At 34.3% G+C, this 13926-nt stretch overlaps 1 protein-coding gene across 1 annotated transcript in view; it reads right to left on the bottom strand.

The window, feature by feature from the left end:
- LOC134529192 (phosphorylase b kinase gamma catalytic chain, skeletal muscle/heart isoform) overlaps positions 1–12677 on the bottom strand; it is a 44551-nt gene extending 31874 nt beyond the window's left edge. Inside the window, exons 1-2 of the mRNA XM_063363035.1 lie at positions 12446–12677; positions 4552–4724 (exon numbers count right to left, since the gene is read on the bottom strand). Of these exons, the coding sequence (XP_063219105.1) occupies positions 4552–4724; positions 12446–12537 (265 nt within the window). The 5' untranslated portion in view covers positions 12538–12677. The remainder of the gene's footprint in view (positions 1–4551; positions 4725–12445) is intronic.
- Between the last annotated feature and the right edge of the window lie 1249 nt (positions 12678–13926).

Below are 13926 nucleotides of genomic sequence, written 5' to 3'. Positions count from 1 at the left end.
ATCAAATGGCAGATTGAGCTGAACTAACTTTAAGACCCATTTTAATAACTACTGATAAACAAGTTGAAACAGGGCCTGTCAAAAAAAGTGTCAGGCCCACTTTGGGCAGCCAATTATAGCAAGTCACAATCGTGCCCGGTTAAGACGACTGTTACTTGCATAAACCAAAAAACTTAACAAATTTCAACAATTATTGCAGGTAGTAGGATGTAGAATTTTTAATCAGTGTTATTGACTTTAAATAGTTCAAAATAGTAACCAAATAAAAACATCCTAAATGAATTTCTACATTTATTCTTATCGATGACCAAATTATACATGTTGCCAAGCCGTCGAGATGGCACGAACTCTCGGCCCCTGGCAAAACGACTGAAGAATTACAGCACATCACAAAATACTGCCTTACTATTCTCTACAACCTTTAGTCTTACGATTAAAATGAAGTAACCCTCCATCTTTGAGGGCTTCCCCTCGCTCGGTCACAAGTCTGTCCTTTTCCCACACCTTCCATCTCTTTTTATTTTAACACACTTTAAAACCAACATTTGGGTTATATATTGTTCTTAAAATTTTAAGAGCAGTGCCCAAAATATTTATTTTAGCCACAAACTTACAAGGAAATTATAAAATTCCTAACTCAACACTAAGTGATGATGTTTCAATAAAATAAAAACTTAATAAAACAGCATAGCAAGGGTTGTGTGTAACTTTTGTGAATTTCAGTTCTGTCCGAAACAGCAAGAACTGCTGGATACTAATGATTTTCATCTGATTGCAATTTTGTGGAAGACTAACTTTGTTGTGTATGTTGACGTACAAAGAAATCCTTGGATTCACACACAAAAAAAATTGATCCCTTTGTGTTGAAGTCAACCCTCAGGGCTCTGGTTCCATCTACACCTCTTTTGGCCCTGCCCACCTCTCCACAAACCCAGTGCAGTCTGAGAATCATCAGTGTAACCAGTACATCAAGTTTTAACTATGTCAAGTATAGTGTAAGGTAATTCTCTGTAAAAGTAATTGTATTCTATTTCTGGTCTGCTCGAACCATACATGCTACCAGCCTAGCAGTACTGCAAGCATTAGGAATGCATCCCCCCCCCCCATCTTCTACTTGAACCTTAGGCAAGTATGATTGTCCAGTGATTCTTCTACAGCCTCGCTGGATGCCATTCAGGTAACCACGGGACTCCCCCCTCTTGTTTGACTTATCAATTATTTTCAGCAATAGTACAGAATATCCAAATTTCTTTCACTTTGTCTTGTGGCCGGCCAGCCCCTGGCTAATTTTTAACAGTGATCATTTTGTTTCCAGTCTATTCATTTTGAAGAAACACCAGTCTGAGTCCTCCCTGTGTGAGGCCACAAGGTCATTTATTGTACTCACGTTTGTGTTTAGTGTACATCTGCCAAGCCTGCACCATGCCTACATTGCCAAGGGTCCACAGCGCTCATCACTTATTTTACTGTGAGGTTGTTTGTAATATCTAGCTCGCGCAACCCACACAACATGCCAACGTGTCTGTGGGCAGCCTGTCCATAACTTGTGAAATAACCCACATGCATCTTGTGCTTGTTATCATGTCTGATTTACCATGCCTCATGGTATTCCCTTCTGCTGACATTTGTGGACTTTTGTGTTCACTCCCCACCCCATCCTGCTAAGTATGCCACTGGCCCTCCAAATGAGTGTCTGTGCCCAGTCATAAGCCCATGGACTTGTGCTCAACCTCTCCCCTCTCTCGTATTTCCCTTCATTTCCCGGGCGGCAGCATCTTAATTTTGGTTTCCATAACAGAGAGCCTCACAGAACACTGTTGTTGTCCATCTGTTACAGTATTTATCATATTTTTCAACAACAGATTTGATTAAAAGACACAGAAAAAATATTACGTTCCTGATGGAGATGAAACACACTATAAAAATAATAACTTTATCAACCAGCTATATATCAAACACATTAGTTTCATTAAAACATTTATTGCTATAATGAATATAAGTACTGGGAGAAAGAGACTGAAAAACACTAGCACTACACAATATATACTATAAAAGTAGAAAACAGTGATGTTTCTGCTCAACAAACATTTGCAAGTGTGACATTTCATTAAGTTAAGTAAACCAAATAAAATGAAGCCTCACACCACATAAGCTGCTGAATAACTAAAGCCCGGTCCGGCATGACCACAGTAGTCAAAGTGATTCTTGAGGCCTGGTGTTAACCCACATTGGGGCAGGCTAGTCCAATCAAGAGAAGGATCCCATCATAGTCAGTTTCTTACATTTGCATGGACCAATCATATTCCTTGAAGTTTCCACTTCATGCAGACATTCTTAACGCAAGCAACACGGAGTGAATGTCATCTGCTATCTATAGATTATCCCATTCAGAAATGATAAGCAAAAAAATTATTAATAGACAGAGTTTTGACAATTTGGACAGCTGTGTATTTCAAAAGTATTACGTATAACTAGCAATATTAATTTTAATGAAATTAATCTTATCCATGTTTTTATATATTTTGAATGTTTTTTGTTAGATACAAAAACCAACTTTTTCCCATCTTACATACCATCTTGCTTTTACCATAAGTTATTTATTATTTTTTGAAATAAAATAATGCTGTTAATTACTAATTTTGGCAAAAGTTGTTAAGTTTTATGGTTTGAGGTATTTTAATATGTAATGAATTATGTAAATTTATACACTATACACATACATGGAGCTCACAAATTTTGAGTCAAAGCAATTTTTGTCAGTGAACATATATCCGTAAACAAAACCCTGCAAAGTAAGTAAAATGGAGAGAGTTAAAATAAGCCAGAGGAGCCAATAACTCTAAAATTACAATAATTGTTACATCCTTTTCATGAAAAAGGGAGTATTTATACTTTATACGAAACTCACAGATTGTAAAACAAATTTGGGACCACTTTGCAAAAGAAAAATGAAGTTTCCTGCTAAAAAGTAAGAAAAGTAAAACTAGAAGGTCTGGAATGGATGGAAAAAAATTAAGTACACGAGAAAACTCACATTTCATGGAATATTCATCACATTAACACATGCCAAAAATTTATGTTTTGATCCCACTAGAAAATTAACAAGATTACCATGGTGGGAGGTGAGTGACCTGCCAACAAAACCCCAGAGGCCTCAACTGCACTTAAATAAGATAACTGTAAGGGAAATATATTTATTACAAGGAAGTCTTATGCAGTTACGAGCATGTGCATTCGCATCGTCATCTCTGAGTTCGTCTCTCCCCGGACAGTTGCCGCGCTCTGTGTGTTTTTCATTCAGCAGTTTGTTGCTATTGTGGGAGGAATCGCTGACTTGTGGTACGTGCGAGACTTGAGTGGATGGGGGTAAGGCCGAGAAGTCATTGTGGAGGGGTAAACCGAGAGAGAACGTGATGAACCGCAGACGAAAGAGAGTTATGTTTTAGCAAGAGTAGAGTAATAACATTGGCAGTTACGGATGGCTGTGAAGAAACATGTTTAAGACAGATAGAGATTAGTGTGTAGAGTGGGGTGCATTCCTGATAATGAGGATGTACTACATTCAGTTCGCGAACACTGGGGTATCCAGTTCAAAGCTAGAGGCTAGAGAAAGAGTAGGAGCACCCAGTGACCAAATCTATATAGAGCAGATCCATATAAACAGGAATAAATAGTGATTAAAGAATCGAACAAGCATGGAGTAAGTAGTATTTGGGTACACCTTACGGATTCCCGGACTAACACAATAGTTAATCTATAAGTGTGAAGTTACTGAATCCCACCCAATACGATCCTGCCCTTCCCCTAACCTACTCCCTTCTCCTTCACCATCCCCTTCTTTCCAGAGTTTACCCTGGTGGTGTCAGAAACAACTGTTACACCCACTCAGCCAAAAGGAAACACTTGCAACAAATCTAATGCAAATAAAAAGTATGGTAAGCATTTTAAGTCATGCAAATAGTAAAGAAAAAAGATAAAAATACCATGAGTTTAAAAATAGTTTAAGCTAAAAACCCATGGCGAAAAAAATAAAAATCCCTACTAAATTAAACATGTTAACAGTAGAACCTCGCTAGTCCGAATTAATTGGGAATGATGATTGGAACTGAAAGCAGTTTGGACTGGCAAAAATTTGGATAAACGAGGTTAATCCACAGTTGAAACTTTATAAGCCTAAATAGAGCAGAAAATCATAAATTAATTCCAGTACAGTATTACATTAAATTATACTGTATACCCATACGTATTGTGCAAATAACAGTATAGTACAGTGTTATGTTCTGTACTGTAAATTGATATAAAAAAATTTGTGTAACTGCTTTATTGTTCAAATATATGTAAAATACACTTCATATTCAAAAAACTGTATCTGAGTTTGTCATTTCTATTTACTTATCTGAGGACATTTGTAATTTTTTTCAGATTTCGGTTTGAATTATCTGTGCTTATGGACTAGCTGAGTTCAAATTAACGAGGTACCACTCAACCTATAGAAAATATGCAATACAACACAGTTGGATGAGGATTTACCAAAAACAAAATAATACTCACTAATGTACTGATGCCCTGCAACCATGCGTAAAATATTAATTTCCTCTAAAGTAGCTTCTAGCATTGTCTTTTTATCAGCATCATGTGTATCATTACTCAAATCAATTATTTTGGCTGCAAACTCAATTCCAGTCTCTTTTTCAATGCAACGACGTACAGTTGAGCTAATGCCTCTATAAAACAAAACATAAATTAAAATATAACTTTATACTTCTTATTTGCAAAGCAAAAAAAAACTAGGAACATTTGTTTAGGATCAAAAATAAATGAAATGTTTTGCATTATTCTAACAAAGAGCTTTAGGACAAGAACAAAGAGAATAAGTGGTTTAGTTTAGTCAATTGCAACAATTACAGATCTTTTTTTACGTATATACACACATACATAATTATTGTTAACATAAATTTAAAATACTAGTTTAGATAAAAACACCTTGTCTAACTTATTAAAATGCAGTAAAATAAAAAAAGTAAATTTTAGTATATAACAAAACAGTTATAATAATTACCTTGGTTAGTATGAAACAACTCAATCTAATTAAAGTTCAATTTTTACGTGTTCTTTAGTGTCTATGTAGTCTATTAATGGTAAATAACCAATTTTATTAATTACACTTTTTATTTATATCAAAAAAAGAAAAAATTCAAATAAATTAAGCTGGACAATTATCCAAGCTGTGAAAACAAGTTCATGCCATAAAATGATATGCAGTCTTTTAATGGTGGATAACAATTTTTTTTAATTAATCACACTTTTATTTATATCAAAAAAAGTAATTTTTTTTTAAATAAAATAAGCTGAAGAACTATCCAAGCTGTGAAGACAAGTCCATGCTATAAAATGATATACAAAATGACTATAAACAAAACCAAAATATGGTCTGTGATGCTTTATTTTTCTGCTCAGGTAAGTAACGTAGGAATTATAGAAATGTACTACATTTGACCACAACAACACATGTCAGGAGGAGAATACAATACAAGGTTTGGTTAGAATAACAGTATGCCTTTCTGCCAAGCATACCCAAGGTTAGCACACTAGGTAGCTTGAGAGTGCTATAATGCATTTGTGATGAACTAAAACCCTTTGAGTTCAACCTTTAAAATAATTCAGAGCTGCAAAAACAATTTTTCTCATATAATGACATTATACCTACTTCATTTTTACACATATCCGGAAATGTAGGCTAGATTCACATTAACATTTAAAATGAAATATGTACTGTTTACATTCATAGCCATAGAAAATGGCTATTTTTTTATCTACTAATCAACAGAAATGGTATGATGTAACCAAAAATATGTAAATTTTAAAAGAAACTGCTTCCTGGAAATAAAAGGGATGAAAAAATTTTTTTTTTTATCAACATCTAGAAAAATAAGTTATTTGCAGAAGAGGCACTGAAATATTACAAGTGACTATGTATAGGTTTGTTTACATTCATATACTATTTTCATCATAAATGACTTTTCAGTGAATGTCTTTGGTCTATATTCATGATGAAAAAATTTTTTTAGTTCCAAATTAATTTAATATTGGAAACAAAATTATGTATTGTTCATGATGGTTAAGTATTGTTAATTTTTGTGGTTTTGTTTTTTCCATATGAAATAGTGAAGTATGTATTTCTATTTCCATTAATTGAAGGTTTAGTAAACAATTTGATGAAGCAGAATTACAATGTTTTTAGGTTGTAGGAATTTCCATTTCCAGTGTTACGGCAATTGGAGTTGAATAAATACAAGACATACACATATGCTCTTTTGATTGTGAATGTGTAATATGTTTTACATGTGCAAGTTATAATGATTTTACAAATTAGGGGAGAGAGGGGTACATGTGGACAGATATGACTCAATAATATTGTAATAATATAATTATTTCTATTATTCATTAAATATAGCATTAGTTGCAGTGGGCAGTACTATAAGTGTGTTAGCTTGGCCTCACCTACTCAGATTACACTAATAATTACATACTTTGTCACTGAGAAATTATTTTGTAAAACTGAGTTTTTTGTCCACATGTACACAATACTGGGGCACTTGTGGATAAATGTGGGGCAGCTGTGGACGCTGCTTTATGAGACTGACAACTTGAAATAAAATGACACATTGCCATAGAAATTATTAACTATTATTGAATTTTTAATTTAGCAAACGTAGAAATTAAAAATTGTATGACTATAAAAATATGCACATATTAAGTTTAAATTCATTCCATTTATGCCTACATTCTTAACTACAACTGCACTAATAAACAAAACCATGAAGATAAATGGTTTTTTTAATTTCTGTTCTTAACCCATGTTGTAGCTATCAATGTCCATTGAAAACGTTTGAAAGCCACTTGTTCGATTGTGCCACCAATTAAAACCCATTCTTGGTTTTGGCAATTCCATTACAACATCCTTTATGAGCACTTCACTTTTGTCAACTTCATTAGGGAAAACAAATTTACCATAACTTTTCCATTTTAAAAAGTTAATTTAAAAACTATTTTCATCTTTTTTTTCGTCAACTTGACCAACATAATGTTTAACCATTTTTTTAGACTGAAATTTTACTAGAACATAGTCATTCACTTTAATTTCACCAGAACATCCAGCTGAATCTATAACATCATTGTCACTTTCATTTTCGCTGGGGCTGTCAAATGCTATGTTATCAGAGTCAGTCAAGTCATCTTCATTTGATTTAAGTTTTGATCTAAGCACACTGCTAGGAAAATTAGTTTCGATTGTTTGATTATTTTCACTGCATCTTTTCTTAGCAGTTCTTGACTTGCCCTTGTCTTTTTCCTGTAGGCGTAGGAAATCTTCAGGTCTTATTTTCTCTGGCGTGTCAGTCAATACTGTAGATTTTCTTTTTCTCTTAGAATTTTTTGGTTTTTGTCTGTCTGCCTTTGGGAATGGTCCAACCATTTCTGGTGACAATGTTTGTACAGACCTTCTAGTTCCGCTGTTCAGTTGAGAAAAAGTAGGCCTACAGTTCTGGTTTGATGCTGTTGAAGCAGAATCAGAAACTTTATAGCACTGATTTGAAGTGGATGGATGAATAGCTTTCACAAAGCCAGGATTATTGTCCGGATGAGAAGAAGAAGTCGCTGTGCTTGACTCAATGGAAGTATGATCTGGAGAAATTCTCATACTTGAAGTGGAAGACTGAATATTCGACTCAACTGAAGCAAGATCAAGACAAATTTGAGTACTTGAAGGCCCAGGAATGGTTGATTTTTCTAAATTACGATCAACAGACATACTTTTCATGTGTATCTCAGTAACATTAGAAGGCATGAAGTCTTCATCAGTAAAAACATCCCTATTCAAAGAGAAAATTCCTGACTTATCAAAACCAGCACAAAAGTTATTTTGTGAGAATGATTCAATGTAGGGTTTTGCACTCAAATAACCAATGTTGTTAATTGTAATCGGCTTTCCGGGATTAGAAGCCATCCAGGAATTGAATGCAGTCTTGCACCTAGACTTAAAAGGACCAAAAACTGCTATTTCAAGGGGCTGGATTCGGTGGGTGCAATGTGGAGGAAATGTTAATAGAACTATTCCATTCTCTGTAGAGAATAAAACTAAATCAAGACTTGTGTGAGAGTCATGATTGTCAAGAAGAACCAGAATTGGATTTTCTTTGGAATCTGCAGTGACCTTTTGAATGTGTTTCATAATCTGCAGAAAACCATCTCTTGTCATCCATCCATTTTTGATTGCCAAGCCAATGCTACCTGGAGGAGATCCTGTGAGGAACACTTCCTTGAAACGAACTCTAGGAAATATGTACACTAGAGGGAAAGCTTCGCCTGCCGCTGAAACTATTCCCACAAAAGTGACTTGCTCACCCCTCTCACCAGACACTGTTTGGCCCACTAGCTTGCAGCCAGTTGGAGCAACCACTTTAGGAGCTGGTAAGACAGTGTTGATTCCACTTTCTCAACATTGATGATCCTGTTTCTACTAAATTTGTGTTTGGTTAACACCTTATCTAAATCCTCAAAAAATGAACTACTATTATATTAATTGAAACTGATATTTCTGCCAATACTGGTCGACTCTGGTTTACGAAGAGATAAAGCAGGATGACGTATCATAAATGACTTCATCCAATCAGTCCCAGCCATTTTCAGTGTTGTCTAGTTGTTCGGTAGAGGACGACATAGCTTAACAGCATGAGAATATGCAAATTCTCAGATTTGAAAATATGTGAGTCCAAACTGCATTTTAGATGACTGAATAAGGTACTCTTCTAACACAGCTTCCTCTTCTTTTGTAAATATTTGCCTACTCGTGTATTTTGAATCATAGGCTTGTCTTCTTTCTTCATTTTTATGTGAAGTAGTTCCTGGTACATTTACACAAGTTTCACTGCCTTCACTATTTGCTTTCATTTTTGACATTCTTTCGTGTAGTATTGATTTTGTTAGATCATACTTTGCAGCTGCTGATCAGATAGAAGCAACACCTAATATTTCTTCAATTGCTTTTGATATATTGTCTTCAGGGATTTCTGCCCGGCTGGTTTTTCGTTTATATGTTTGTACCATTTTTATTCCTTGAAAAATAAGATAAAAATTAAAAATCATGCACATAAAAATAATATGATAAGTATATAATCAACAATTCTAAATGGTTTTGATAAGGCTGCATAACCTAAAAATGGAAAATTTATAGGATGGGGCACATGTGGACAGTGTCCACATGTGTCCCCTATGCACTGTACATATGTGCCCCAAAACCACTTTAAACAAACATGAAAATAAAAAGTTCATTTAGAATACAATCTGAATTTCATTGTTTATTTTCACAGTTAAATAAAATTACACTTTTTCATCAGGCAAATAATTGTAAAGATATAAATGCATACAATATTTATGTTTTCCCAAGATATAAAGTTCTGAAAACTTACTTTTCATGAGAAAATCTAATTATTCAGCAATAGAAAACAAACAACAGATCTCAACAGGTTGAAATTTCATGTAAACATAGTGTGCAGTAGTGTCAACTGTGAATACAAACCACAGCAACATTTAACAAAAATAACGGCGGGAAATTTCAACTGTCCACAACTACCCCATGTCCACATGTGCCCCCCCCCCCCCCCCCCTTATCACCTACTGTGATTTTGCATATTAATTTTAATATTTATCTGAATTCAAGGTGCATAGTATCTATTTTGTTTTTCCAATATATGCTAGCATTTTGGTGAACCACTGAAGTATTGATAGCGAGTCCAAAAAATGTGATATTTTTTAGTTTTTTTTTTTTTTACATTGTCATAGGTTGTAAGGTATTTCTTACAGCCTAGGTGTTTATATGTCTAGATGATCATCAGTGATTGGTTCGATCAACAAGACTCAAAATTCTGTAAAATTGTTAAGACGTATTAATTTTAGCAATACAGTGATTTTTATTATGGCTGGATTCTGGAAAATTCTAGTTGTTAATGGCTATAAAGTCAAGGAAAAGTGTATCGTTTACCTAATTAAAAACTTGTAACTTGTGAATGTTGCTGGAAAATTATGACAAGGAGCTCCTATATTAGCATTAAGCTCGCTGTCCAACTGCTTGGATGACGTTAGCTTGGTAATGTGTTGCGGTATAAAATTTCAATGTGTAAGCAGGCATGCTCTGGCCTGTGTGGGCAGGAGGGGGAGGATAGGAATTGGAACTGTGTGGTTTAGAACTTAGGTTAGGTAAATTGAAGATGGCATAAAATTTTAAGAATGGATGGTTAGGTTAGCTACACTAAAAATAATGTAAAGTTGAATGTGAATAGATTGGTAAGGTTAGCAACATTAATAATGATGTGAAACCATTTGAATGGTTGAATATGAATTAACCTATTATAATGTAGCTAACCTAATGTAGACAACTATTCACACAATGTCACAGAATTTTTAATTCAACTGAACAAACCTAACCAAATGTTCTCACAATTTTATGCTCTCAGTAATGTAGGTAACTTAACTAAGAAATTATTACAGTAAACTACTTGAAGTATTGCAAAGCCAGAGTTTTATAATTGTGTTAAAGCATGAAGTCCTACTTGTACGATATAACCATATTTTAAAGATTGAAAAAAAAAAAGTGTTTTTAGTTACCCTAAAAACTTTCACTTCAATTAATATTAATTTTATTTCCTAAAAGACTACTGTTAATCATTAACTCCATCTTACTATTGTCAACACCACTGTTATATAATGTATAGTACACTTCTCTAGTCAATTATTCTAGAAAGCGATAGCAGTTATTGAGGAAGATTAATGTAGGGGGGAAAAGATAGGGTGTCATAGGATTAAGTGAATGAGAGAAAATAATTTAGGGGTTTTTCATAAGTTGGTATCAATGTAGTTGTTTATGTATTGGACTTATGTAGGAGAGGAAAGTAATGATTGTTTTACAAGTTTGTGAGAGAAATGGAAAATCAGGGAATGAACTTGTAGTGGAAATTGTTTAAAAACAGTGGTAAATTTAAAATGAAGAAAAAAGTTAAGGTAAGTCAAATATAAGTAAAGATATATGTAGTCACGTGTAAGTAATGGTGTGAATGAAATGTAAATTATTTAATGTGTATGACATTATGTAAATGGTGTCTCATTGCAGATCACAAGCAAGCCACTTGAGCAGCAAGGCGAAAAGAGGGGGGGGAGAGAGAGAGATGAATATGGTAACACTGTTTGGCATTACCCATATTTAAAAGTGTGAAAAATGTTTTTTTTTTGGTATCATGAAGTAGAGGTAGTCTCACTCAGTTTTTCTATTTGGCGATACCAGTTTTAAATTGTGTTAACAATTGACATGTATGATTAAAATGGCGATACTGGTATTTAGTTCGTAAAAAATCCTCGATTTCAAGGAAATGTGTTGTTGGTATCGTAATATAAAATAGAGCGGAAAGGGGATAATATTCTAGTTAAAAATATGGAAAACAATAATTATAACAAAATGACACAAGCAAAAAAAATAGGAAATACAATGTTCTCCACCTAAAACTCCCATATTCCAGTGCTTGACTCAAAAGAAAGTAGGAGTGGTAATGACATAAGCAACATCATCTTGTTAATACCATTAAAAATTGTATGGTATTGCATTCTATAATAGTCCCTACTAATCCCCACAACATCGCACATTTGCTATAAGGAAAGCAGTGTCAAAGCAAAAAATTAAATTTAAATTTAGTTTTATAACATTCACATTTTGATTGGTATTACCCTATTGTTAAGTTAGCTAGTTAAAAACCAATTTTTAATACCTTAAATTAAACTTAAATTACCAATAAATCAGTCAATAAACACTAGTAGTAACACACATTTAAATAAAACAATTTTAAAAAACTTTTTCACATTTTTTGGTTGTAAACTTGATACGGAAATACAACAAATATGTTTTGTTTTTTTTTTACAAAAAAATAGCTACCTTGTTAAAAATTAATTTAATTCTCTGAACAATCGCATATAGGTAATTTGTCTTTAAAAGTTACTTTACTGTCTTTCACACAACGAAACAGCTAATATAATTGCTAATGTTTACAATATCTGTCTAATGCCACAAATTTATTTCTTACCCAGCAAATACCTCACACAGGTTACGGTTAACGATTCAAAATTCATTCAATGGAAATGCTAAATGATTTTGTTTTTTTTTACAAAAAAATAGCTACCTTGTTAAAAATTAATTTAATTCTCTGAACAATCGCATATAGGTAATTTGTCTTTAAAAGTTACTTTACTGTCTTTCACACAACGAAACAGCTAATATAATTGCTAATGTTTACAATATCTGTCTAATGCCACAAATTTATTTCTTACCCAGCAAATACCTCACACAGGTTACGGTTAACGATTCAAAATTCATTCAATGGAAATGCTAAATGAGAGAGCTAACCTGCCAAGTATTTCTTTCGGCTCGTATTTAGCATAAAATCCCTTCGCTGCATCCTTGTCAGGAAGAACATCTTCAACTTCATCTTTAGCCATTTCAGGTGTAAAATACCTATTTTTAGTGCCCGCTCAATTGATATGTCCCAGTCCCACCTCGTGTCCTAAGGACACAAGCGCTGATTGGTGCAAATGAATCTACACTAGTGACGTCACATGCCCTAAGTATAGAGGTCAGTACGCAGTCCAATCCGCGCACTTCATTTAACTAAAAACACAACATATTGGCCTACGTTGTATTTACAGCCATAAGCAAGTCTGGTACTCAGTATTCTGTAATAATAGCAAACGAAGAATTCTTCTTGGAAATTACACAGAGTCGAAGATCTAAGCAGACAAGAGATTCTGCAAGAATGTTACAGATGGTGTAATATTAATGACAGCACAAGCCAGATGCGTAGTTAATAATCAATAAGCCTGACAGCTTTGGATGAGCAGATTTAACGCGAAAAATACTTAAAATAGAGCCATTTGGGAAAATAAAATACACAATACGATATTATTTACACTTAGAAAATCAAAATAGCTTCGTAAACAAGGATGTTCAAAGATGACAGTACACATTTCCTGTTATAGGGAGGAAGTAGATCACATGCTATAAGCTTCCTGTTAATGATATCTCTTGCCTGCAATAGATGGCACTAAAACATTATATGATTTATATCCTGTCACATCTACAGTCACATGCTGGAGCATCAGAGAGGTTTATTTTATGCAGATGTTACTTGAAACTGCCATGTTTGAGGTGGGGCGAACCATATATGTTATGAATCATCTCTTTTTGGTCACCTTGCGATACCATACTTCAGTCTGTAGTTGTGATTTAACCAATATGTATGCCTGGCCTGTCTATAAATCATTTCAATGTCACGTTAACTGCTATCGAATTTCCATCACAAGCAGCACCTCTGCCACTTCTCTCTCTCTCTCTCTCTCTCTCTCTCTCTCTCTCCCCCCCCCCCCCCCCCTCTCGCCAAAATCCAATAAAAATCCCACACGAACTACTAATATTTTCCCAAGGCTCACAACCTCACGATCCTGTTCGACACTCCTGCTCTTTTCGAAGCCCAAAGCCCCTGAGGGGGGGGGGGTGAAATGCCCAGGGGGCCGGCTAGGAAGTGGAAAATAAATGGCTAGAAAAACATCTTGTAATATATATATACACAGTGTAACAAAATTCATGTTACAATGCTTGAGGGTAGAAAGCTCTTATTATTTTCAACCATTTTTGCCAATAAACATGTTGCCGGAAACGCATAGTTAAGCCCCTGTAAGACCAGAAAGAGTCAGCGTAGGCAACCCATTGTAGTGTGTTATGTTGTGGATGTGCGGGCGTTCGAGTAGAGAAATAACCTTCTTAATCGTGGCACAGATTTTAATTTCACTCTGAAATCAATCACAGCTTCGGCTTTGTTTCACAACATTGAA

The sequence above is a fragment of the Bacillus rossius genome, chromosome 2 (assembly GCF_032445375.1).
Source record: "Bacillus rossius redtenbacheri isolate Brsri chromosome 2, Brsri_v3, whole genome shotgun sequence".
NCBI classification, from domain to species: domain Eukaryota; kingdom Metazoa; phylum Arthropoda; class Insecta; order Phasmatodea; family Bacillidae; genus Bacillus; species Bacillus rossius.
Note: the sequence above shows the minus strand (reverse complement) of the source record. Positions and strands in the feature narration are given on the sequence as shown.